The 26,424-nt window shown below is 34.0% G+C and overlaps 2 protein-coding genes and 1 long non-coding RNA gene across 9 annotated transcripts in view; 1 reads left to right on the forward strand and 2 right to left on the reverse strand.

Moving 5' to 3' along the window:
• Positions 1–2,826, reverse strand: part of LOC130635825 (uncharacterized) — a 4,134-nt gene extending 1,308 nt beyond the window's left edge. Inside the window, exon 1 of the long non-coding RNA XR_008982192.1 lies at positions 2,208–2,826. This is a non-coding gene — a long non-coding RNA (uncharacterized LOC130635825). The remainder of the gene's footprint in view (positions 1–2,207) is intronic.
• A 1,062-nt stretch (positions 2,827–3,888) lies between these two features.
• On the forward strand, positions 3,889–11,637 carry LOC130635831 (adenosine 5'-monophosphoramidase HINT1-like). Its single transcript, XM_057445324.1, has 2 exons — positions 3,889–4,047; positions 11,185–11,637. Exons 1-2 carry the CDS (start codon positions 3,934–3,936, stop codon positions 11,578–11,580), a joined length of 510 nt encoding a protein of 169 aa, XP_057301307.1. The 5' UTR covers positions 3,889–3,933; the 3' UTR covers positions 11,581–11,637.
• Positions 11,638–21,923: 10,286 nt separating this feature from the next.
• Positions 21,924–26,424, reverse strand: part of LOC130635862 (tumor necrosis factor alpha-induced protein 8-like protein) — a 49,495-nt gene continuing 44,994 nt past the window's right edge. For 4 of the 7 annotated variants that reach the window (XM_057445407.1, XM_057445415.1, XM_057445382.1 and 1 more), the window contains one exon: positions 21,924–22,859. In XM_057445407.1, coding sequence (XP_057301390.1) covers positions 22,290–22,856 — 567 coding nt within the window. In that variant the 5' untranslated portion in view covers positions 22,857–22,859 and the 3' untranslated portion in view covers positions 21,924–22,289. Of the gene's footprint in view, positions 22,860–23,810; positions 24,098–25,384; positions 25,870–26,221; positions 26,405–26,424 lie in introns of those variants that run through there. The other 3 variants (XM_057445398.1, XM_057445373.1, XM_057445390.1) reach the window with 3 other exon arrangements.

The following is a 26,424-nucleotide window of genomic DNA, read 5'->3' on the forward strand; positions in this document are numbered from 1 at the left end:
AAAATGCACAGAGTTAAATAAGCAAAAATTTTTGTCAGATCTGTTAAAGAGGAGCATAATTTCCCATGTTACCTTTGACTTAAAATGAATAATAACGCCATTTTCGCTTTCTTTCTCCTGCCTTCCTTCGTCCTCCAATAGGTCTAGTAGCTCAAAAATTGAGGTAATTGCTCCAACTAGCTTACCTGCAATACATGCCAATTGTGGATCAGTAGAAGCCTTTAACTGGGCTGACAACACTACAAATCGTGCTGGAGTGGGGGATTGGAACCCCGCAACCTTGTGTTCAAATTTCAATTAAGAAACCTTTCAACCTATCAATTTCCAGGCAATTGCTTACCAACTCAAATAGGTCGGAGCTTTAACTTTAAAAAATTTTCCCCGGAGTACCCACCCCCTGCTTTTTTGACCCCCCTTCCTCTACAATTAAGCACAAAGAGTAGTATATAAAGTAACTGGAAGTAACTGTTAGGCCAATAATGTAATGAAGCAACGCATACACATTTTTTAAACATTTTGATTTTCATTTTGAGAACTTTAGCGACGGTGCAAAGGCTTTTCTTAAATGAACGTTAAAAATTGTTACCTTAAAAATATTTTTTATTTGGGTCACAACAGGCACACTTTTTGCAAGATAATTTTTAATCTAAGAAGGAAGAACACGCATCATACAAAGCTTTGAAAGTTCTTAACTTGTTCAAAACTCTTGATCAATTAAAGGCTTATCTTCTTCTATGCTTTTTTTTGATAAAAAAACTATGTGGTATACTCTAGTCATAGTGTAAAGCTGTTTCATCCTCATCCATTTATTTTGCATCGACTGGTTTACGTGTTCCTCCCATCAATTTTTAGATCCCATCGTCCTGCAATAATGGACAGATATAATGAAATTTCATAACAAGTGGTCACATTGGTTGTTTCTATATTAGAGTCGCGTATTTTAAACTTGCCAAAGTGCACAACGGACTAGGATTTAGGATCTTAATTATTTCGCTAGATCCATACTCTTGAAACATGCTAATTATTGGTGACGTGAGGACGACCATTATTCCTGAATTTCTGGGCCTTTATGGGCACCAACGATGATCATTTTTTTATTGTGCAGGCGTGCTAAAAAATGCCAGTAGCAAATTTTAAAAGCTCTCTATCTGACCTGCGTGGGTGCAAAGTTCCTGGTATTGCCAGCTGCAGAGTATTGGCCATTGGATCTTTTTGGCCGTGTTTGAAAAAGGACGAAAAAATGCCCTTGTATCATTTATTTTTGTTAGCATTTTAGTTACATTCTGATGTTTTATTTTCAGCACCCTTTTAGTAAAAACATTTGTGTGTGATGCACAAAATGAGAAACTGAATTATTCCAATTAAACATTTAAGCAAAGGGAAATGAACTTAAATGTTCTGAATATAACTAAACAACACTTAACAAATCATAAAAAATCTTTGCAGTCAATTGTCATTAAATTAAACCATCTATAAATGATCATCCATCCCCTATTAAACACTGTACTCCCAACCTACGCAGATTCTAATAGCGTTTCATATTAAAAACCAAAAAGTGGAAGTAAAAGAAGATTAAATTAAAATCAAATTGATAAGAAAGAAAAGTAAATAAAAAATAAATAATAAATCGTCTAATTAAAAGTAAAATATATTAAATTAAAAAATTAAGAAAAAGAAAATAAGGTTAGAAGCGAATAGAAAGCAAAAGTGAAATAAGTATATACAAAAAAGAAAAAATATATGATAAACATTAAAAGTCACTTCTCAGCCCTACCAAGAGTTTTTAACAAATTATATAAAAATCAAAACCGCACCCAAAAATCGATGTGATGAAACATTTGTCCCTATGTCATTTTTTATTGCGGCATGTTGCTTTTTATGAAGCACAATATCTCTAAGATCATAGGTACTAGCTAACTTATTGAGAAAAAATTTCAAAGTAAACTATTGACAGTTCTACTGTGACTCTAGCAAATCTCCCCCTTAACGTGAAGAAACATCTAAGGTGAGCCTAAAATTATATTTCTTATAAAAAAATTATAAGTGTTTTAGGATACCCTGAGTATAGAATGTAGTTTCCCTTTTTAGCATTTGATTTATTCGCCTGAGTTAATAACCAGTCAGAAAATCAAATTTTTTATCTGATTGGGAATTTGATCCTTAACTATCTGAAATCATAGAGGGTTAAAAAACGTAACTGAACTTACGGGTGAGCTAGGCCACAATTCCTCCATAATTACTGGCTGTTGCTTTGTGAAAACAAAATTAAAATTCTTCTCTCTATTTAAAAGCTCCAATCGATAAATCTGCAATTCCTTTTTCAGTCGCGATATTTCATCGTCTCTCTAATAATTTAATTAATAATTTGATACAAAATGATAGATTTACAAAGGGTAAATATCAGGGACCGTCGACAAATAATGGCAAAATGGTCATTAGGTCTCCTTTAACATGTCAAGTTTTTCCATGAAGTTTCATCATGTTAAGGGGCATAAATAATACTTATATACAAACATGTCTTCTATTGCCATCTAGATTTCATTCATATTGGCACAGCACACAAAACGCTTTGAAAGATTTCATGTATTGCTTTTGGAATAGGAGCAGAGGGTGTAAACATTTTCGTCCCTAGACCTTTAATTTATGTGCATCTATTTATTTTATTTATTGAATAAAGGAAAGAATGAATTTTTTTTGCTTTTTAATCTTTTTATAATTTCCATGTAGTACCTGGTCCTGTATGTAAATTTTCATGACCCCCTGACCCCATTTTGGCGTTACGAGTGACAAAACCTATTTCTCGACAGCCTCTAAGCCACTTTAAGTAGTGAGGCTTCCCCTCAAATTGTCAAAAAAATGTATATATTGTTCTTACTCCCTTTAAAATTGATTCATTTATGGCAGAGAATTTTGTTTGTCTTAGTTGTTTTCGGATTTCAAGGTTTTCTGACTCTAGTCGTTTGTATTTTTTAAGGTACAACTTATTCTCATCTTGAATATTTTTAATGCGAACTTTATTATAATCAATTTCTTGATCTAGGGTTTGAAGCTTTGTTTTCACTCTTGTGAGTTCTTTCTGAGATTCTTTTTCTATGTTATTCTTTACCTTTAGTTCAGTTTTCAATAATTTAACTTGTTCCTCATACTGATGAATATCTGTCTCATTACTGTTTTTAAGTTCATCTTCTGATTTCTCTGCTTCAAACTTACAGTTCTTTGCAGCTTCAATAGCTTTATTTAGCTGATTTAATGCTTGTTTTATAGCATCATTTTCAGAACCAGGTTGATCTAAAATTCCATCATTTGTTTCCACTAATGTAAGAAGCTGTTCATTTTTTTGGAGAAGAAAGTTCACATTTTTTGTTGATTCTTTTCTATCACCAACTGTAACTTTTTCATTTTCAATCCACTTTCTTTTTTCTTTTAAAGACTCTCGAACTCTTTCTAAGTGTATGCTAAACTTTTTCTTTAGTATTTCTAAGTGCAGATCTGCATCACGTTTACCTTTCAAAAGTTTCTTAACTTGAATCGTTAATTCACATGCTTTTAACGATATTTTCTCAATTAGATCCGAAGAATAAGGGTCTTCTGCTTGGAATTTAGACACTTTACTTTCCATTTATATTTGGTAAAATAGAAAATAAACAGTTGGAGTTTTTAAATTGTTGGCAAAGCAGTTTGTCATGGCCTGTGTTTGTTATTTAGTTTCTATCGGTACCATTTTGAAATGTTTTTCGCTTTTCATTAGGCCTGGGAACAAGGTGTGCCATACCTAAATCCAAGAATTTTGACTTTGTTACTCGATCTAAATACAGAAGACCAAAACTCAAGTAGGCCATCACGCACGAACTCAGTTCCGTTTTGCAAAACAGTGTTGGTGTATATTTTGTATAGGTAACAAACTTGGTGTGTTGCTTTACTTTGGCCTGGGAGATGTCTCGTGTTGGACAAGTTGCAAAAAGGAGCCTTCGACTGCTAACTTACACAAGACTGTTTAGCGGAGAAACATTCCTCAAAGCAGTTGGTTCCAGAAATATGACAACTGAGGTAATTGTTTTTTTCATCATTAATTTTATTTTTATAGCACCGTTCTTTCTGTAAGAGTTTTATAGGTAGCTAGCTAGTCTAGTTAGCTAAAAAAGGTCAAGATTTTTTTTATTTGAATGAAAGTATTTTTTTCCATTAAACTCAAAATGATTTTTTAGCTGGTATATCATCAGGTTGCACAACATGATACTATTGTCTCCAATGAGAAACAAATATCTTGAATTTTTTACCTTCATCCTTTTAAGAGATAGTGTGACTTCTGCTTTGGAATGCTTTTATCCGCTTTTATAATAAAGTGGTCATAATAATGATTACTAATAATGATCGTAGTGATTCACCATTTAAACGGTATAAATGTAAGGAAACCACATGGTATAAAATTATACCATGTGCTTTTCTTACATTTAGGGAAAGAAAGTTTTTGGCCTAACTTGCATTATTGAATTATTGTTGTTTTATTCTAATAATTATTTTGGGTGTTTGTTGTTTTGATGAAATATGGGAGGACTTATATGTTCAACTAGAGCAGCATAATCAGATTCACTCCAGGTGTCTCGTTTTGAAATTTAACTTTTATCAAAGGATCCAAAGAATGCCATGATAAAGGAATTATATATATCCCAACTAGTCAATAAGGTCCATGCCAAAATCCACTTAGGCATTAGAACAATAAAGAATTTGAATTTTGATGACCCAACAAAAAAGTTTGCTTATATATGTTTTAGCCACATTATGTTTTAAGCTAGCACATTTTCGAATGGTTTGTTTTAATTAAAGATTTATGTGTTAATCTTCTGCAAGTTAGTTTATGCTTTCCTATGAAAATCATGCAGAAGTATTAGCATTTGCTTTTCAGCATTACAAGGCTTTCTCTATAATCGAGGTAAAATAAAACCAGGACCTCACCTTTTACCTATTAAGGCCCTGCAATAGTTCAAGAATTAATATAGATGCTAAATGTGTTAAATGTTTGTAGTAAAGCCACAATAAATTTATTGTGAGGCAGGGTATAATTATTATGCCATATCACAAAACTTTGTTTTTCTGCCCAGTGCAATCGACTTAAATTTCATTTGTTATGCTTTTGGAAAGGCTATGGTAGCATCTTTAAAAGTTTCACACTTTTTTGCAAATTATTAAGCATAGCAATAAGCTGCACAATTTATTAATTATTGCGCCTTTGAGGAAAATTACTATGCTGTAAAATTACGCTATATACCAACAACTGCAGTGTACGTGAATAATACAACTAAGCTCTGAAAAGGAAACAATAACTTCCTTATAAATAATTTACATCAATAACCTTTTACAACAGGTATTGAAGGGTAGGTTAGGGTATCATTATGTTGTATATCACAGAAGTCGCCAATGACATGTTTCACAGGCACAGTTTAACATGAAGCAAAACTATACAGGAGACTCAATTGTTAGTCTTCACAGAACCTCTCTCCTCACAAATCCCAGGGCAGGGCTGACTTATTGCCTGCTGTGTTGTGTAAGAGAAAGAACTTCTGGACTTCTTTTTAATACTTTATGCAATTTTTTTATTTATTATTACGAAACGAGTGGCACCACAGTATTTCTGTAGCCTGAATGATTTAAGTTAGCGATGGGCTGTAGTTTTCAGAAGATGTAATCTCCTCATTGTTTACATCTAAATAAACCAATGCGAGCAAGTTAATAAAGCACACTGAAATAAGCTTAACCATACAACTTGGCATATTCTCTAGGTCACTTGGTAACTTGGATTGAACCTTGACATCGGAGCGTAAAACTTTCCTGCCAGGTCAACATAAGGCGGGTATCTATTATGCTGCAATTCTGTAAAATATGCATTAAGTACCCAATCAAACAAAATGACGGACTCTAGAAGCTATAATGTTAAAGAACAAAATGTGTCAACAATAAGTGAGAAGGGTATTTCCATCAGAATAAAAGTGAAAGTTACTCAGGCATGATAGAAACTTGTTTTCAGTTCTCTCCAGGGGAGTATTTGGTTTAGTTAATTGTGCAGAAAAAGTGCTTGTATTATTAATAATTACTTATTTTCAATTAACAAAAGATGAAAGCAAAAGACGGAAGCAAAATATGAGAGCAGAAAAATGAGTTTAAGTTTGAAAACACTGCTTTTATAGAACCTAAATTATGAAACGTAAATTCATTCAAGTCATTCTTCTATTCCAGTTTGGTGGATGGTTGAGGCATGGTTAAGTGTCTGTTAAATACTACTCCATCACTTTGTCTCTCCCCAAATAGTGACACTCTTGGTCGTTTGACTGTATAACTTTAAAAGGCTCCAGTGTATAATTTAGGTCAAACTTGTTCTTTTTCTTATAATTGTGCACGAGGACAATATCTCCTTCTTTTATTTCTTCATGTTTTCAAATTTACTAATTGTTAATTTCCTTTCTATGCTGCTGTTTTAAATGCCTGTCCTATCCTTGATAGATCTATCTCTTCCTCTGGAGCCACTGCTCTTGGAAGTAAAACTTCATGGCTATCGCTAAATATTGCTTGGGGTGAAACATCTGGTGTATCTCAATAATTTTGAAGAAGTTGTCTTATGCTTGTTTTTCCAACATATTGTTGTGGTATACATTTCTCATTGTTTTTCCCGAAGGCTTCATTAAGTGTCTCAGCAGGGATTGCAGATGGATGTGGTGGTATATGTTGTCTTTTAATTCCCCACTTTTTTTTTTGATTGATTCAGTGAACCTCTCTGATAAATCACCTGGAAACGCACATCTTGGCTTCTCTTTTTGATTTGTTCCATTCAAATAGATCCTTTGCCTGTTCTATTAAAGATTGGTTTTTGAGTTCAGAGTGGTTTTTGATCAGCTACCAGTGTGATAAGATCATTTGAACCAACTATGTAATGGCAAAATTGTGTTAATCCAAAGTCTACACCCATCGCTTCAAGATCTATAGCTTGGGATACCTTCGTTCAACCTTGTTGGTAGTTCGTGACACAAAGTTAACTGGTTTAGCATCTTTTATGCTCTGTTCTTGCTCCCAGTTCAGTAACATGAGCATCAGTAAATATAAACATTGACTTGGTTATGTCAAAGTAACATAACAGAACATCCTTCTTAAAGGCTGCAATGAGCTCTTCAAAACATTGATTATGTCAGGAAGTCATTTGAATCGATTTCCTACCCTAATCATTTCTAGCAGAATAAATTATTTTTTTGAAAAGTTGGGTATAAAGTTCAAATTGCTTTGCATCATGCAAAGAAAGCTGACCAGGTTTTCCTTACTGGTTGGCGGCGAAATAAAAATTTGGGGCTTCAACGTTTGATGAATCAGGTTGTACTCCTTCTGCTCCATATATCATGCCCAGAAAGTAATTGAATTCTTCCCAAATTAACACTTTTTTGGATTAAGTGTTAATCCTGCTTTTGAAATTGTTGCCATCACTTCTTCCATAACCTTTACATGTTAACTGTGGTCATTTGTTGTGGTGATAGCATCATCATGTATTAGATGAAGATCCTTAATATGTGCAAATATTGGTCCTAATGTATCATTTAGTTCCTTTGTCGATCGCTTGTAACAGTATAGTTTGTCATCTATCTGAAATACAGTGAGATGGTGGGATGTTAAATCTAGTTTTCGCTACCAGAATGCTGATTTCAGATCCATCTTGGAAAAAACCTCTTCATGACGTGATATTGGTTTGTTTGTATTGATGCTTTATTAGCATCACGAGCATGGGACCATCTTCTTTGGGAGCAAGCTCACAATTAGATACCCAAGGCGCTGGTTGATCAATTCGGTGCTCTTCTATAACATCTTGTTCTATCATCTCCTTAATAAGGTTGCTGCTCTTTCTTGTAAATGATATAGGGTGCTCCGAGGTGGTACATTAACAGGCTTTCTCCCTTCATTGACATGTGGTTTCACCTGTTGATTGTTAAGCTACCCAAGACCCCTGAAGTTTTTAAGGTATTTTGCTAAGCCTTCTTGTATTTCTTTTCTGCATTTAGTTCCAATCATCGGCACCAGTTGAAAGACCTTTGGTTGTGAATTGAATCTAATAATTCCCAGCTGCATCGCTGTGTTTCCATCCAGTATTAGGTTTTATGATCTTGACATGATATGCCAAATTGTAGGTACCGATGTTGATCCAAAATGACTGCACAACGGGCTTCACCCTGTATTGGTATTGGAAGAGTGTTAAGGTTTTATTTTTTCCTTGGAGTTCATCATTTTATTTATCAGCCCTTATTTACTTGCTTGCTTTTTCCCACATACACAAATAACAGTATATAATGCATTGTGAATGATTAGTTGAGTGATCTTCTTTTATCTACTTCTTCATATTTTGAAAAATGACCTATCTTACCGCAGCTATTACATTTAGCACCCATAGCGAGCCATTTAGTTTACGCTGTTGTTTTAAATGCCTGTGGTCTTTGAATTTTCCGCTTGTTGGTGCAATCTTTCATTGGCTAAATGGTGGTCCGTTGTCTGAAATCTGTTTTTTTTGGGCTGCGATAGTTTCTCTGTTTTACTATGGAGCTTACTATTTCATTTCCACAGTTGTAGCAGTTGATTTTCCTCTAGTCGTATTTCGTCGATAATTTCTCCTTGTTTCTCCTCAATTTTGAAAAGGAATATATCCTCACTTTATTGATTGCTTCACCTGATATTTCACCACCACTGCGAGCTGCAGACTCCAATTTCATTCCTTCTGTTCATAGAGTTTTCATATCCTAAGATTTTTTCAACGTCTGATTGTCATGTATAACAATGACAGTCTGGTCCTAGGTAGATGTTTCTTTGGCTGTGCATGTAGGGATTATGCATTTAAAATTACAATGTTTGGCTTCTTTCTGGACACGATTGCATAAGTTTCATCATTGCTTTGAGTAAGTGCTGGGAAATGGAAGTTCATTAATGTAGGATTTTGTGTAGGTTTGTAAAAGTCCCGTATTACGACGTCTTTGAAAACAACCAAGTCTGCTCCTTCCTGTGAGTTCTCATTTGGCTATGCAGCTGTCCAATCAGTATATAACCTACATAAAAGAATAATACCAAGTAGCTTTATTGCTTTGTCTATGGACCGCCATGCATTTCGTATTGCTCTAGGTTTGGCCTAGGTCTGTGTCTGAAGTCGTTGCATGCTCAACGTTTCACCTTTATAAGGCTGAGTCTATAGACACTTTAGATGGATCTGTGAACTGTGGCTCATATCGCAGCTCAAAGATTTGACAAAATTTCTCCAAATGCCTTTTTGGACATCTGGATAAAAAACATAGAAATTTGTAGCCAAGTACCCAAAAAAAAGTACTGTTGTTGTGCCACCTCAACCTTGAAAATTATATTTCTTACCTCAGGTATCACCGTAAATTTTGCCTGCAGCAAACGGTTTTTTTGCCATTTGTTTGGAGGTAAGAACTCCTGATTGCAGTATAGCCAATGATCAATTTAAAAGAACTCATAACTGCAGTATAACCAATGATCAATTTTAAAGAACTCTAGACTGCCGTATAGCCAATGTTAACTGTTAATTAGTATGGAGTAAAGCCTGATATAACACAACTAGAGTAAAAACGACGCAAAATAGTAGAAGTTAATGTATTCTTAGATAGTTTGCAGTTATATTTGTGGGTATGGGTTGAGGTGCTGGGGTTTCGTTAGGAATTATTAATGTGTATGCTCACAGTCTACACTTTGTGCTTCGGGACTGAAAATGACTCACCATACTGTAACTGACTTCTGATGAAGAAAATGTGACAAAGGACTACCATTCTAAACGTGTGCTTGTACTGAAATAAATTACTAATATTGTAACAGAGACAATTGACACTACATGTCTTGACAGCAAACTCTTGCCATTTTGTCTATTGTGGTGAGTGTTTATGGGAACGGTTGGCCCATAGGGCTTCTTTTTACTGCACCGTATGGCCACTGGCTTCTTTTAGACATTTTGACAACGGACTCTTGACACTACATGTCTATTGTGGTGAGTGTTTATGGTGACGATTGGCTCGTAGGGCTTCTCTTTACTGAACCATATGGCCAATGGCTTCTTTCAGACATTTTGACAACCGACATTCAACACTACATGACAATTAAACGTGCGTCTCATTAGAACAAACCGACATGAAATGACACGTTCTATACTTACAGAATACTTACTTAACCCTGTCACTGTAAAAAACATGCTAAGCTTAAACCGAATAACGAAGAAAGCCTGGTACCCGGAATTAGTTGAATTATAAGGAAGAAGATGGTACAGGGATGGTTGATTCTGCCTCTTGAAACGTAGCCCCAAGGAAACCTTGAAGCTAAATCAAACATCGGCCACCAGCAGCGCCGCGCATCCAGTTGCCATCCATATCAATGAATACGTGATATATATTGTGTCGGGTTGTTCTTGTCCTCGTGCCATTACCGACGTCGTCGTATATGCGGGTCGACGAATACGTGAGAGATCGTTATTGTCGTCATACCAGATCGTTATTGTCGTCATGTTATCGCCATAGTCGTATTATCGTGTACAATATAGGAAAAAAAACAAAAACTAATTAGTACATTAATCGAGAAAGGGTGGGTGGGTAAATGTCTGAACTGTATAAGAGCAAGAGGCTTACTGTGTTCTTCTCCATATTTATACCTATCCTGCTTTACTTTGTAACCCCAATTAATATGTGATAAACTTTTAGTTTAGCACCATATGTTTTTTTCACATTTTCCTGAAATTTTATAACTTTTTATCTATCATAATACAACATTAAAATGATCTCAGCATACAATGTTAGGGTGAGGATTCTGTATTCCTCTGCTTTCATCTGATTTATATTGTTACGATTCATCGTCCAATTATAACCCAGTGACTAACAGGATAAATTACATACATATTTTTTTACAAGTTAAAGCAGCAAAAATGCTGGTAATTTAGGCTTTTTAAAACCATTTTAATTTTAAAGGCCGAAATATTGCTTATTTATTTTCATTTTTGTTGGTCACAAAGTACGAGTCCTTCTTTTTATTTATTTTTGAAAAGATCATTAATCCGCATAGCCAGGTATTCTAATTTTACTTCATATTAAAGCACTTCTTGTCAACATAGTATTGTGTTATTGTTTACTGCTTACAATAGTCCAAATTATTTTTTTACTTTGGGTTTAGGTGGAAAAAGCACATTTAGCTGACGAAGCCCGCAAAAAATACGGCGATCATGTTGAAGAGACTATATTTATGAAGATTATAAAGAAAGAAATTCCAGCCAAAATATGTCACGAAGATGATAAATGTCTGGCGTTTCACGACGTCAACCCGCAAGCTCCTGTTCATTTTCTTGTTATTCCGTTAGTGCCGGTACCGAGATTGCAAGACGTAAAAGAAGACGATAAAGACCTGCTTGGTCATATGATGTACGTGGCGCGCCTTTGTGCTACAAAACTTGGTCTAGACGAAGATGGCTACCGTCTTATTGTTAATAATGGTCGAAATGGCGCTCAATCTGTTTTCCATTTGCACATTCATGTTATGGGGGGCAGACAAATGAATTGGCCACCAGGCTAATATAGGGATATGACATTGTGTATATTTTATAGCATTAATAAACTGATCATTATATTATTATTGACCGCACGAGGTCGGTCCGTCATTAGTCGGTTAGTACGCGATATTTCCCCCGATATTATTCCGTTTTTTGTATAGAGTTGAATTTTGGTGCCCGGCTTCGGTGCCATTTTGTCTATTGTTTTCGCGAAATTGAGCTCATATTAATCATATGCACGGATACGTGATGAGATTAAAAGATCTCAGTTCAAGAGAAAAAAGGGTTGTTTAGTATACATGCTATATATTATGTAACAAAATATATATTATAGTATGTACTATCTCTTTAATAATAGCCGTATTCCGTCTGTCTGTCTCTGTGAGGACCCCCCGCTGAGTTGGAAAGTGATGTTACGGAAACACGAATATCAAATGCCATATCTTTTTATCCACTTTGTTGCGACGGGTAAATATAAAGGACAGTCTATATTATAATGCACGTATACGTCTGTCTGTCTGTCTGTCTGTCACGCAAAATGGTAGCTTAGCTGCGCAATAGCGAGAAGCACGCAATGCGGTATAAAAAGGACGGGCGAACCCGTGGATTTTCCACGGGCTAACGACTAGTATACTAAAATTTATAATGATACTTTATAATATATCATATAGTATCTATATAGTATATACTATTTCATATATAGATACTATATATGAATGTATATATGCTATACTATACCTAACAGTAAGTCGGGTACATTTCTTTTAGATTAACTCATCTCTGCCTGTTTCAAACAGTGGTTGTTTTATGTCTTGACTATAACTTACAGGGTAAAAAGGACACCTAAATCCTGAGAGGAAAAGTTTTTAGATTCTGGACTCCCAGATTGGGTAAAAATGCATTTACCTCGGATTTACCTCGTGCTTATAAAAAACAGGTGTAATGCTTTTTGGGGAATAGAAATAGAAAAAAATCAAGTCTGAGAATTATCAAAAAGTTAAGTCATGTACGTGTTGTATCGAGCATGTGTTCAATTTATTTTGCGACTTGGTAATAATACGTTCTTATAATTTCATAATGACAAAGGCAACCTTGTATCCATCGCCTGTTGTTTTTTTTATCCCGGAACGGCTATCATGTTCGTATCACCGTCCCGAGGGCTATCGCTGTCCCGAGGTCAGAAAAGATACAAAATGTCCTGGGGACGAGGCTGTGGCAAAGGATATTTTGCGTCTTATCCATGCCATTATGTGATCATATCTATGCTCTTCTTATCCGTTATACTCTCTGCCAGATGTGCTGAATTATATTTTCTCAGCCCATCCCTCCTTTAATGGCATACACAGGAGGAGTAAATGAGCCATGTTCGTTATTTAGAATTCGGTTGTTATATTTCTGTTTCTCTTTATGTTTCTTATACACTCGTTTAATAGGAACATATACTTGAGATGGACAGGTACTATTTGTGAATCTAACATTAAAATAAGCCGATGATCCGGATAAGGTTTTTCTTTCGACCTTAGTTGAACTTTCTTTAGCAACTTTGCTTTTAAATCTCTCACGGTGTCGTGAATATTCCTATGTGAATAAAGCTTCTTTTCCACAATTGATGTAGAGTATTTCTCTGCACGGACATTGTGATGGTCAACACTTTATGTCCCAAATATATTGCTAACATTGTACACAACACTGGTAAAAAAAAACAAAAAACTTTTCATTCTCATTCATTCACTATAATATTTCGAACTTTATCAAAAGAAAATTAACAATTTAGGATGGTTTAAAGTTACATAAAATGAAACAAAAAATTTCATACTTAGGCAATATAGACGGTTGGCTTTTTAAAATGTTTTCTAACACGTCGGACCCAATCGTGGTGGGTGATCACACGCCACTAAAATATGTTGTTATTTCTATTTTAGCAGCCCAATCTCTGTTAATTCACGTCTACTATTGAACAGAATTTCAGGCTTCCTACCCCTCCTAAAAATCCTAAAATCATAAAATTTTCCTACATAATCCAAAAATATCCTAAAATTTCCTGATTTTTTGGAAATACATTTTTAAAGAACAACTGTATATGAAACTCTATTTGTATAATGGATTTTTTTTGTGGAATATAAGTCGGAAATATTTTTATTCTGCATTAGTTATCCTATATTTCCAAATCTTCGTAGCAACAAAACATTGCGTATAAATTGAAAAGAGATTGTGTATAAAGAGTGTATGTATCTAACTTTTGTATAATATTCTGAAGATGACTTTCGTAAAGTCGAAACATGTTAATAAAAATAAAATGTGTCCTAATTTGTATCCTATATTGCTATTACTTGTTAAGCATTTGAATCTTTCATCTGGAAATAGAAGATAAAAGGCAGTTTTTTTTAACTGGCGCTGGTTGTCCTTCCTTATGGTCAGGGACAAGTTGAGCGTGGCTTTAACACCAACAGCGATCTTGTAGATGTCAATATACAAGGTGAAACCCTTGTTGCTCTGTGCGCTGTCCATGATCACATGATCAGTGAAGATTTAAAACCACAAGATGTGTATATTACCAATGGAGTTGAGATGCTCGGAAAAACTACTTCATATAAGTCTGATGAAGATCATTTATCATTTGAAGTTGAGAAAAATACATCTCTTGCTGATATCAAATCTACTATATCGAAATCGAATGCTTTGAATAGAGCTGCGGCTGAGAATCAGGAAATGATTGACAAGCTGTCCGCCAAAAAGAAAAGTGTAATTAAAATAAAAAGCTGACATTTAGATTTAGTCTTAATTTTTTGATCTTGTTTATATCTGTTTCGAGAGGACAACTGCAATAATGAGAACTGAAATCTGTTCATTTCCAATTTGATTTCTTTTACATCCTTATTCTCTTGTGCAACTGTTTTAATAAAGTGTTTCAAGATTTTTGAGAATTTGTTATTGTTGTTTTGCAGTCAGTTTGCTGGAAGATGTCATTTCATTTTCAATAGTGTTTTCTCTCTATCTTTACAGAAATATAACTTCAGAAAAAAAATCAATGTTTTATTCTCTCAGGTAGCAGGTAATTAGGAACAAAATTTTTATGTCCATACTCCACTGATTGAAAAAATCTACTAAAAAAACAGCTAAAATCCTCCCAAATTCTCCCAAATATCCTAAAAAGTTAGTTGCAAAATATGTGGGAACCTTAAATTTGAATGAAAAGGGATAGCGTTAAGACGGTCGAGGGAAACTTGAATTAAAAAAATAAATTTAACATTTACGTTTGGTTAATACATGTTTTTTATAAGGATGACATTTATAAGCATCCTTAGGCTTAAATGTGGTAATTTTTTAAGTATAAGCTAAGCATTATGTGAAGACTAAGAAAATGTTGTGAAGTATTTGGGTTTTTGTTACGTGAGCAGTTTTTTTTTTATTCTCCATGTTTGAGTTAACCATCATGCAGTAACATTTAAGTTGTAATTGTTGTTCAAAATTCAAATACAATATTTCTTTTTCTAATAAGCATATTTTAAACCTGATCATTTTCTAATAAATTTTTTTTCCATTACACATAATCTAAAATATTTCGCCCTCTCATAAGCATCGTAAGCCTCTTGATATTTTAATTGCTTATAAACAAAAACGTATATCAGCATGCAGGATGAGTTTTCTTGTTACACCTACAGTCTATTATAAAAGAAGTGAACAATAAGATATACTCCTCATCCGGTGCAGTAGTTCGAAACTAAATTTATTTATTTATTAGTAACGGAATGATATCTCAACAAAGTGCAACGGTGCAACTATACAATTCACTTCATTACGGCAATAGGACGGTTATTTCATTTAAATGATGTACAATTGTGCAAGTCTATTACTCAGAATAAAACAGTTCCTATTTCTATCATCATCCACGTAATAGACATGTGACCATTACATTTCTTCGCGATTACGTCAGAATAGTAAGAAATAGTTTTTGGTTGTAACCACGACTTCCGATTCGCGATAAGGAAGTTACGTTGGATGATGTTAACACAATTATTTTTTATATTCTTTTATAAAAAACAACAACTAGACCTGAGTCTTCTTTTCATGATCTTGTCTAGGTTCATTTAAACCTTAAACTTTTTGCCTAGTTTGCATTTATAAAAGAGTACAAGTTTCTTGGATGAAAATTCGACCGTCATAAAAGTAATTTTGACGTCATTAGGTTGCTCATGGGCAAAACGATGAAACTTTTAATACTGATTCGTTTTTATATATTTAAAAAAGTCGGCTATTTTTTTCGTTTTGACATTGAATTTGTTGGTCCATCAAAATTGAGTCGCTGGAAACTCGTTTCTTTCATAAAACCAGCGCATTCCTAATCAATATAGTAGCCACAAAATCAAATTAAGTCCACCATTGAAAAAAAAATTCAATATGGCGGAGGAAAAGAGAACGAAGTGATAAAAACACGATTTTTATGAATATATTTTTGGTTTTTGTAATATTTATGTCTGCAACAAATGAATTTTTCTTCAATATTTATGAAATTTTAACTTATGTGAGAATGGAAGGTAAGCCATAAGAGACTGGAAACGAGACTAGCTAGAATCTTAAAGAAATAAGAAAAGTTAATTCTTGTTTTTTATTCCATAAAACTTAGATACATTAGAAATAGCCAGAAAGAATTTAATATTTTTGGTTGTTTGTGACGTCACATACGCCCAACCTCGATTCCAGGGCCTGTAACGCTTTTTTGTTCATCCTTATACCAATAAAGGCTACAGGCCTTGGGGTCGAGTTGACATACGCCTTATTCTTAATTATAGAGAATCCAGCAATGTTATATAATATGGCATGTCAATTTCTCCATGAGTGGATCAAAAACAAAGTCAGCTTTTCGCCTTTCACCAATGCTGCGCTTATTTGCAAACGTCAGTTTGCGAGAGCGTGTGATTTTGATCAGTTTTACGTAAGTTTTACGCCAGCTTGCGAGAGCCTGCGAGTTTTGCGTCAGTTCTTTGCGTCTGCATGAACATTTTGATATGTTATTGTAAAACATGCACTGAAGCAGAAAATAAAAAAAACAAAATGCTTATAAAAAAGCAAAATGCCCTGGGGACGAGGTTGTGGCATCGTAGTCAGTTCCAGACAAAGTCAAACACGCGATGTTTACGTATAGTAGCTAAATATATTAACATATAAACAAATAATTACACTCCATGATTCATGAAAATATAAATATATAATATAAATCAACTAATATAATTTTCCAGGTAAAACAAGACCTAAAGCTTATGTCGTAATCTTGCAGTTTAAGAAAAAAGGATTGGGTATCAGGATGTAATGACGTAACCTGACATCTTTATCTTTTTTCAAGTGATGTTGGAATTAAAGTAAAGCTGTTTACTGATAAGCATTTAAAGAATTTCAATATGTTTGTGTTATTACTTCGTTGTGTTTACAATTGAGATATGATTCACATGTCAACATATATGTAGTATATTAACATTTTCACCCTCCTCCTGGGAGGTTGAATTGCGTTAGAAATAGACAGCTTTAAGTTTTTTTTAGTCCTTTTAGGATGAAGTTTATTTTGTTTGTGTCCATATTTAACGGTTTATACCCAGTTTTCGGTTTTTTGTGCGATTTGTTACGTCATTTTTCGGTTTTTCCATTTTACGGTCACATGTCACATATCGATTCTCCCTCTTTGCTTATTTTCGTCGCCTTGCACGTTGACATTTTGCGTGCTTCCTTGCTGACTTAAACGATCCACATCATCACCGATAATGCGCAAGCAACGACCGATGTCTCTGATTTTTCGCAAAGATTCCGACGACAATGCTCGTCGAAACGAAGATTTTCGTCGTTTTGGTTGTTGACTGTTTTCGTTCGAATTACTAGGTGTCTCGTTTGGCGCGGTTTCAGATTTGCTTGATCTTTTAAAGAATTTGAATATACCCATTCTAAAAAAAATTTTTTTACGTTAGCCAAAAAATATAATAAATGCTAAAGATATAATAATAAAGAGAAGAACTAAAACACGTTGTCTAGGAGAAGGCAAATGATTTTGTGGCGTGGTTACTTACTTATGTCGTGTGAATGTCTCTGTAACTTTTAATATATCATTTACTGTATATTTTTTAAAATCTTTATATATATCCCACAGTCAACTTTACATCGAAACTCTTCTATGTTTTCCCTCTGATTAGCATTGCATTGCGATTACACTGACAATTATACATAATATTTTCTATACAACAACGAGTATGACGTCACACTGATTCTACGAAGGAGAGCAAATGATTAGTTCTCCTCTAAATAAATTATGTTCTGTCAGCAATATGTTGTTGTATCATCATACGTGTTTTCTTCCAACCTCGTTCCAAGGAATATTTGCCTTCTTGTTAAAAAAGGCAAAAATCCCTGGGAACGAGGGTGGTTCTCTTCCTTGTTTGTTCTTATTTGGTTGCATGTATCTACCACGCGTTTATGTACCGCTGTTTCTCATTGGGGATTTAACCATACTTGAATATGAATAGAATTAAAAACACATACAAAGAACCCTTAGCAAAGAGATTGCGTGTTGTTCCATGGCACGATTAGGTGGTTCAATACTGAAATTTTTCATATTAGACATTTTTCACGCTGGAAAAGTTAAAAAGGACAGGACGATCGTCAGAATATCATAGGCGTACGTAGAAGAGGCCTGAGGATGAGGTTGGTCATTGCGCAAGAAAACAAGCGAAGGTAAAAATACATGGCGGGAAATTCCAATAACAACATGTGAAAAAACAAGCGCGTTGTGGGTTTAACCAATATGGTAATACCCAGCTGATGGCATGCTAATAAAATTTCAAGAAATATACGTTGAATGTAGTTTCGCTGGCTACTGCGTTTTTATTGTATTCAGCAATCACAAAATAAATTTTAATTACGAAATTCTTGGAATTGTATTTGCATACGTTTACATCATGATTTTATTTAGTATATATAGTCGAAAAGTTACAATATGCCCTGGGAACGAGGTTGTTTTTTACCATATATTTACGTCAGACAAATAACAACTTCCTGGAACGCATCGGAAATGATAGAAGGGAGATTTGAAACAGATCCACGTCAAAATATATTAATAAAACTAAGATATTAGATTAGATGACTTAATATTTCATCCCTGTCCCAGGATCTCTTACACCCTAACCAGGCTTTATGGAGCGGCCAATGAAATATTTGGCTGCCTATATTAAATTACCAAATACCTTGAAATCGATGTTTCTAATATTTACTTTAATTTTCAGATGTGATTATGGTGATGCATAGAAAATAGTTTCCTTTATAATTCATGATTTAGGAATTTGTAGTTAAAACATGAAATGCATAAAAAAAGGTTGCTGGATATTAGTATTGATCAGTAGCGTAGCAATAATCAGACGAGTTTGATAGCGGTTTCATGTTAATTCGTTTGGTACACATGAAATAATTCAATTCTTAAAATTGCTAAAACATGCTTACAGCTTGATTTTATTTTCTATATCTTTACGTTTGATAACGAACAGCTGCGCTTCTTGGGAAAGTTGAAGAAAGAAGAAGAAGTTTCGTTCACGTCAAAACATTCAAGTTAGCAAAGCTCGGATTTCCTTGAACTGGTTTTTACAAAACTCTGAAGACGAGATTGTCAATAAGAAATAGATTTTACAGTTCTGGTCAACTCGATTTAAACATGGTTTTTTTAATTTATAACTGACTGTCCGAATTAACCTCGTCCCTAGAACCTTTTGTCTCTCATCGGCGCTGCGCTTATTATTGATAATTTCGCCTTGCCGTCCGATATGAAAAAAGAACAAGTCCTGTGATCGAGGTTGTGTACGAATGATATCTGTTTTGTGGAGCAGAAATTAGTACAACTTTTAAACCACAATTTTTTAAATAATAAAAAAACATATTTTAACTAATTCTTCTCGATTGATAAATTTTTGAACTTTATGTTATTACTAACTACAATTAGGTAAGAAAAGAGTATAAAGTCTTTTGGAGTATTTTTAATATTTAATTTTACTAATGGTACCACGATTTAGCGGCTCATCATTGTTTGACGAAAAAGGAGATTGTCAATGACCTCTTATTACAACCTTGATCTCAAAGCTCTTTTTCTCTATTCTATACCAAGACGGTCAGACAAAATAGCTCTGACATTGACCACCGTAAAAAATGCGGTGTTTGCTCGACTACTTTCCGTATTTTAAGCGAAGCGAGCGAGACAATCTACCGAACAACTTGTTGAGATACTTAAACTCAAAGTTGGTTCGTTTTGTTTAAACCAAAGCAAGTTAAAGCGGTTGCAAATCCTATAAGAAGCAAAGATGTTGTATCTATCAGCCCAGCGGAGCAATTTTGAAAGTGGAGGGGCTAAATAATTCAGTGTCAAAAGAGGCCCGACCATGGTTGGGGCCGACGGGCTAAGATAATGTTTTCTTTTGGCACCCTAAATTGGCTAAATATTTCAAATTCTGGATTATTGCGCTGAAATCCTTAACAAAAAACAGGAGATTATATATAGAAGTATAGAAACGCCATATTTTATGTAAGATACATTTTCAAAATAAGCAATAGTAATATCGAAGCAAAATAAAGATAATGCAGAGAAAGGTTATAGTATATGACAACTCTTAGTTCTCCTTTTTTAATTCGGGCGTTCTCAACAGATTTATATATTCCAGCAACTTTAAATCCGTTAATTGTCATTCACTTGCCAGCTTTCAAATGAGTGAGTCGTGATCTGCTTATAGTGACAAAAATTTGTAGCCAAATATTCAGATAACGATAATTCTCCTGACAGCGAATAACAAATCACTGTTAATGATGATAATGAAATTCATGCAGTAAGTGAATTAAGAAAATATATATACAAAAACAATTGGATATTTGTTTCTTTATCTGAGACCAAACTTTTTGCTAGCAAAAGTGACTAATAATATGCATTGGTGACTAAAATCACCCCCTTCCGTCTTTACCCCAACTAACATATAACCGTTCTTTTGCTCCGCTAAGGTACTTGATTACAGGTACCGTACGTTTTTCTAGAAACGCTAAATCATTTTTCGTCTTGTTTCAGAAATGAAATTCAAACGTTAAACATCATGTTGACTTTACTTCCCCCTCAGAACAGTTTTTCATGTTGCAAAGTCGATAATAGAACCCGTTCCCAGGGTATTTTGTTGGCTAAAGGCAAGAGACCTTGGGAACATGGATACCAGTTGACTTATTTTATAAACATTTTTAAGTTTAGGGTAATAGGAACTGGGAATTGCTAATAAATAAATTAGCTTGTAACAAATAGATAGAAAGATTACACAAAAGATCTGTTTTAACTTCACTTATAACAAGAAAAAGATATTAAGTGAAAATTCTCACATCAACCACTTCACTCAAAAGTCCAGTTACATTTTCCAGTAAATAGTGACACAATCGCATCGCATCTGAAAAACATAAGCTCAATGGAGTCAAACAGACTCAGCACTCGTTTTTTATATACCGGCGGTAATTTATAATATTATTATTCCTAATGTTTATACAGGATATAGCCACTTCAGGGTTGGAAACACTGTTATTAATGTGATTTCTGTGATGACTCTATACATTAGGTATATACCGGCTAGCCTACCCAATTCCCCTCACATGGCATGGATTGACCCATGGCTGTGGTAAAGACACTTGCTAAACATGCCCACGCTGTGGACTGAACCACGAACCTTGTGATTACGAAGCGAACGCAATAACCAAAAGGCCACGCGCCACTGTAGACGGTAATTTGTGGACGTTTAATTTGCAGACAAGGTACAGTGCAAGTTAAACATTAAGTCAGCGGAGCACATCAGCAAAAATTTAGTTAAATTTTTAGCTTATAATATCTAGCATTCCCTAGAAGTAAATAAATACAAAAATAGAACAGTCACTAAAGTGGCAAAATAACAACGCCCTGCCACGCCTAGCATTAAATAAACCCCTTTAGGGTATTCAAAAGTACGTTCATCCTAAGAGGGAGGGGGAGAAGGGAGTCATGCAATAACGGAGTTGAGAGAACAGAAGGAGGGGTATTATTGTTTTGTACACACTCGCTTTCTAAAAAAATTATTTCTCTTCTACTATTTTCCTTCTTAATTGTTTCTTGATTGTTTCTTGACGGCTGTGTGATGCTGTATTGGGCTAATTTAGTCAAGTAGTTGGTTATTATGATGGTCGAATTTGTAAATGAAACGACCAACCGATGTTTGATTAGCATTAAGTATTTATCAGGAATGCAATATGTTTCCCATACATATGTACGTATACATATGTACAAATATTAGGATGGGCATCCTTTTCGTTGACCCGCTTTGTGCATTATAAAAAGATCAGATGATAATAAAATGTCACAGTTGTATATTGATAAAAACAAATACACATATAAAAAGAACAAATTATTATTTGTAAGGATAAAGTAAGATCGATAATAAAAAAAATGGAGCTATGGAAAGACAATTATAATGGTGGTAATTGCTGTGCGAGACTAGACTTATCTCCTATGGTAAGATTTTAAGTTTTTTAAAAGCAAAGGCGATATAGACATCAAACTAAAAATAAAAGTTATGCGTGTCGTGAAGATAAAAAAATGTTGTGTAGTCATATATCCAGGCGTAGCGTAAAAATGTACAACAGTAACATGCTTTTACCGCCATTAATCACTTCTTAAGTCACGTGACCATAACAATTCCGAATCTATTTTTTTATTTTACAATTCTCCATTGTCAATGAGTTTGTTGAGGGCGTTGACGATATTTTCAAGAAACGGCCGGTAGGAGCTGTCTGGTAAGAAAAGCTTATCTAACACTTTCGGGTCGGAATAAAACGAATACACGTTATCGATCCGCTTCAACGATTTATCCGTTAGATGATTTTTCACGGACAGTTCGAGGAGTTCTCTCGACTCATTCAAAATTTTAATCATGTACTCGCCGTCGAAGGTAAAGTCCACTTCATAAAAACTAATTATCGTAATGGCTAGAGTTTTGAATTTTTTCTGAAAGTTCTGCAGATGCGTTATCTCCTCCTTGGTGAACATATTGTTTCGAGACAATATGGCCACCTTAACGACAAGTTTTATCATGTTCTTCATTATTTTCTCCGCGTCTTTCTTACTCTCCAAGTAAGTCTTGGCGATTTTGTAGCAGTTATCAATCAGATCGGACGTCGGTCCATCCACGACTTGTTTGGCTAAGCCCTTTGTAGACATCTTGCTGGCAATCTTGCCCTGTATACGTATTCCCAACGACTTAGAAGGGGCGTCATCGTCGGCCATACCCTAAATAAACACAAACGATTGAGAAATATAGATATATAGACATATAGATAGATAGTATAAATGATTTTCTTAACTGGTTTAAAAGAAAGTTAATTACCAGAATACCCTTTATCTATGAAACTTCAAGAGACAGTAAGCAATCAATAATTTGGTCATAGACAATTGACAGAAAAGAGAAGAATGTCTCGCAATTGTCACCGATTTCAATATTTTTTTTAAACAATTTCGAAATAAACAAATATTAAGATTATTAAATATTTGACATGTTTTTTTCCCTATAACCAAAACTACATACAGGCCTATTTAGAAATTTTATAGGTTTCTTATTATATTAACGTTCATGGGAAAGCTTTCGGATTTGTACGGGAAACTTCCCGTTACTTAGTAAACGTCCTTGGGCATTTGACTCTTCTTCTCCTTCGACGGTAACTAAGTTGCATTACCCGTTACAGATACGTATAGCATTTATCTAACTTGCTTGCTGCCAAACAAACTAATTGGCGGTCAGATGGTTCCAAATGGGGTGATAACACTACATTACATTTATTAACCAAATCCAACCAGAAAATGTATGTCCCTATTGTGTGTGTTGATTCAACTATAGAAACATTACTAAAAAAACATGGTGTTGTGGAAACAAAAATGAACGACAAATGAACCAAATTAAAAAGCGTTTTACAAAAATTATAGAATTTTTAAAAATCTTTTAAAAGTTCTTTATTTAATCCGAAACAAAAAAGCTTTACCGCTAAATTACGATCTAGAACAAGTCAATCTCGTTGAATTAATAAAAAACCTGGGTTAACAGAACCCAGAATAAAAGGGTCGCAAGAGAAACTTTCGTGGTATTAATTTTCGCGAAGAAAAGATTTGAAAACTTTTGCGTGGGTTTAGAGACTTTAAATATAAAAATAATTTATGAAACTTAAACTCCATTTTTATTCTTTTTACCTTCATACAAATGAATTTAATATATTTCTTGTGCTGTTTATTCGAACCACAAAAAAGACGATTCTCTTGAGTTCAACTTTTGCAAAAATTCTTTAAATTCGCGAAGTCTCTCTCGCAGAAGCTTCTCTCGTTAAATTTCACAACAATCTTCTCGCGTAAAAAGGTATATCTCTTCTTCTCCTTTTAAAAACTTTCAACTCAGAAAGCTCCACTACTCTTTGTTTTCTATCAATTAACATGACAGCTGAATAACATATTTCTTATTCGCTTTTTAGTGAGGAAAAAGGCTAAGAAGAAATAACAAAAAATCTATAAAAAACAAAAACAAAACAATACCAGATGTATTATAAAAATTAAAACAAAAATACAACACGAAATTATTAAATCGAAAACTATTAAGGACTCTTTTTCTTCCTATTTTTTATCACCTTTCATCAAAAACTTTTTATAGCTCATCTGTTGCAATGAAAGATTATTTTTTAAATAACAGTCGACGTCTGATTCAGAATGCAAGGAAAGTTGGAACAGATGTTGAACAAAAGGGACAGTGTTCAATTCTGGTTATCATTTAAATTCTTTAACAGGGAACCTTATTGCGCTGATAACCAGTGAGTGAATACTTAGTTACTAAAAAGTGTGCTGTTTCTTCTTGAAAAAAGCTTGCAGATGCAAAAAAAAATAAAAAAAGAATACAACGAGAACAAAAAGGAAATAATTATTTCAGATTTTGTCTCATATTGAATGATTTCAAATTCCATTTAGGGATGGCAGGCATTCTCAAGTTCTTATTTTTCATCTTACCATGCAGCTCGTTCACAATCTGCCCTAACTTCATTATAAGAATTTGTCTAACAAATGGTTATTTGTTTTATAAGAACACTTTTATAAGAACACGAGCCTACGATTTTGCGGAAATTTATGGACAATTAGGCGATCCCTCGTGGAAAATGTTACTTGTAGCTACAAGATTTCGTGCCTGGTTTAGCATGACCCAGTTTCGGCGAAATAAGAGCAGCTCCAGGCTCAAATTTAATTAAATTTAAAAATTTAGAGCAAACTGCGTCAAAACTTAAAATATAAGAAGAATACACGATTTAAATTCTCTTCCAATTCTCTCCCGAGTTGTGGTTGCTTCTCTTCCGTGACTCGATTGTTCATAAACAAATTACAGAGATACATCAGCAACAAAAACATCAATTATTATAAAAACATAAATTTTGGAGAAACCGTAAATAATAACAAAGCGAGACTGAATCCTTGAATTTGTGTTTGACTATTACGAACAAATAGGACTGAAAACGTGAAAAAAAAAAACAGCCACAGGTCCAATGTTTACAGTTTCTTTTAAAAAAAAGTGTACCCAAAAGTCCGCAATCTTTTATTCTGCAATTTAAATGAAAATGTTCTCATTTTTATTCCAAAATCTGCGCAATTCTCGGCTACCCATTCCCAAACTTTACTTTAACAATCTTTTTATAAATAGCTACTTCCCTTAAGATGTTTCATATACGATACAATAACTTCCTCTACCTATAAATATATTAGCAATGGCGAATTATTAGCTAGATACGTACCGTTTTCCTACGTTTCATGATGAACTATGCTGGCTACAAATAAATGTAATGAACTACTTTTTTAGTTTTCCCACAAAAATTTTCTTGCTGTCTAATGGAAGTTCGCCACAAAAGTAAACAAAAGAAATTATCATAGTGTTGTCAATATATTACAGTGGAAACATGATATGCAGTAAATATTGACACTTTCGATCTTAAGGTTACGTGAGTTGACGTTTCCCAAAAAAGAACATCAAAAAACTTCCCCAGGGTTTTCTAAAAAAAAAAAACAATATGGTGCACCAGCTTTTTTAACTCGTAGGTATGTTTATTTCATAGGTGTTGTATAAGTGTTGTATCTAGGATTTCATTCATATTCAAAACATTAGCTTAGATAACATTAAAACGACATAAAAATCAAGCCTTCAAACATGATCACTCATGATTGAAGATACAATTTTGTTTATTTTAAACTGAAAACATTTAATACGAGTCCTAAAATCAGCTTGTCTAAGGTCCTAGAATCAGCTTGTCTAAAGTCCTAGAATCAGCTTGCCGAAGGTCCTAGAATCAGCTTGTTTAAGGTCCTATAATCAGCTTGCCTAAAGTCCTAGAATCAGCTTGTCAAAGGCCCTAGAATCAGCTTGTCTAAGGCCTGTAACAGACCAGCAACATTTTTTTAAACACGAAACATAAAGTACAGAAAAAATCTTTAAAACAAAATTCCAATACACCTCTGCATAAAAAAACCCAATTAACATTTTTTTTGTAGGGAAAAAAACAACCTAGCGACGTAAAATATTTCAAACTAAAAGAAAGATAACTCTGCTATAACGAACGAAGCAATAGAAAAATTACCTGGAAAGAAGAAAAAAACTTGCAGTCCTTGTACAAAAAAATGTAAATATAATCTGAGAAAAAATTTACAAAATATATTTCAGAAAAATACACGAAGCATTTAGGACTAGAAGAGCTTGTTAAATTATTAAGAACTAAATTCGCATGGGGTCTAACTAAATATATCATATTTGGTTGAAAAAAATTATGAAAGCTATTTTCAT

The sequence above is a fragment of the Hydractinia symbiolongicarpus genome, chromosome 1 (assembly GCF_029227915.1).
Source record: "Hydractinia symbiolongicarpus strain clone_291-10 chromosome 1, HSymV2.1, whole genome shotgun sequence".
In the NCBI taxonomy this organism is placed as follows: domain Eukaryota; kingdom Metazoa; phylum Cnidaria; class Hydrozoa; order Anthoathecata; family Hydractiniidae; genus Hydractinia; species Hydractinia symbiolongicarpus.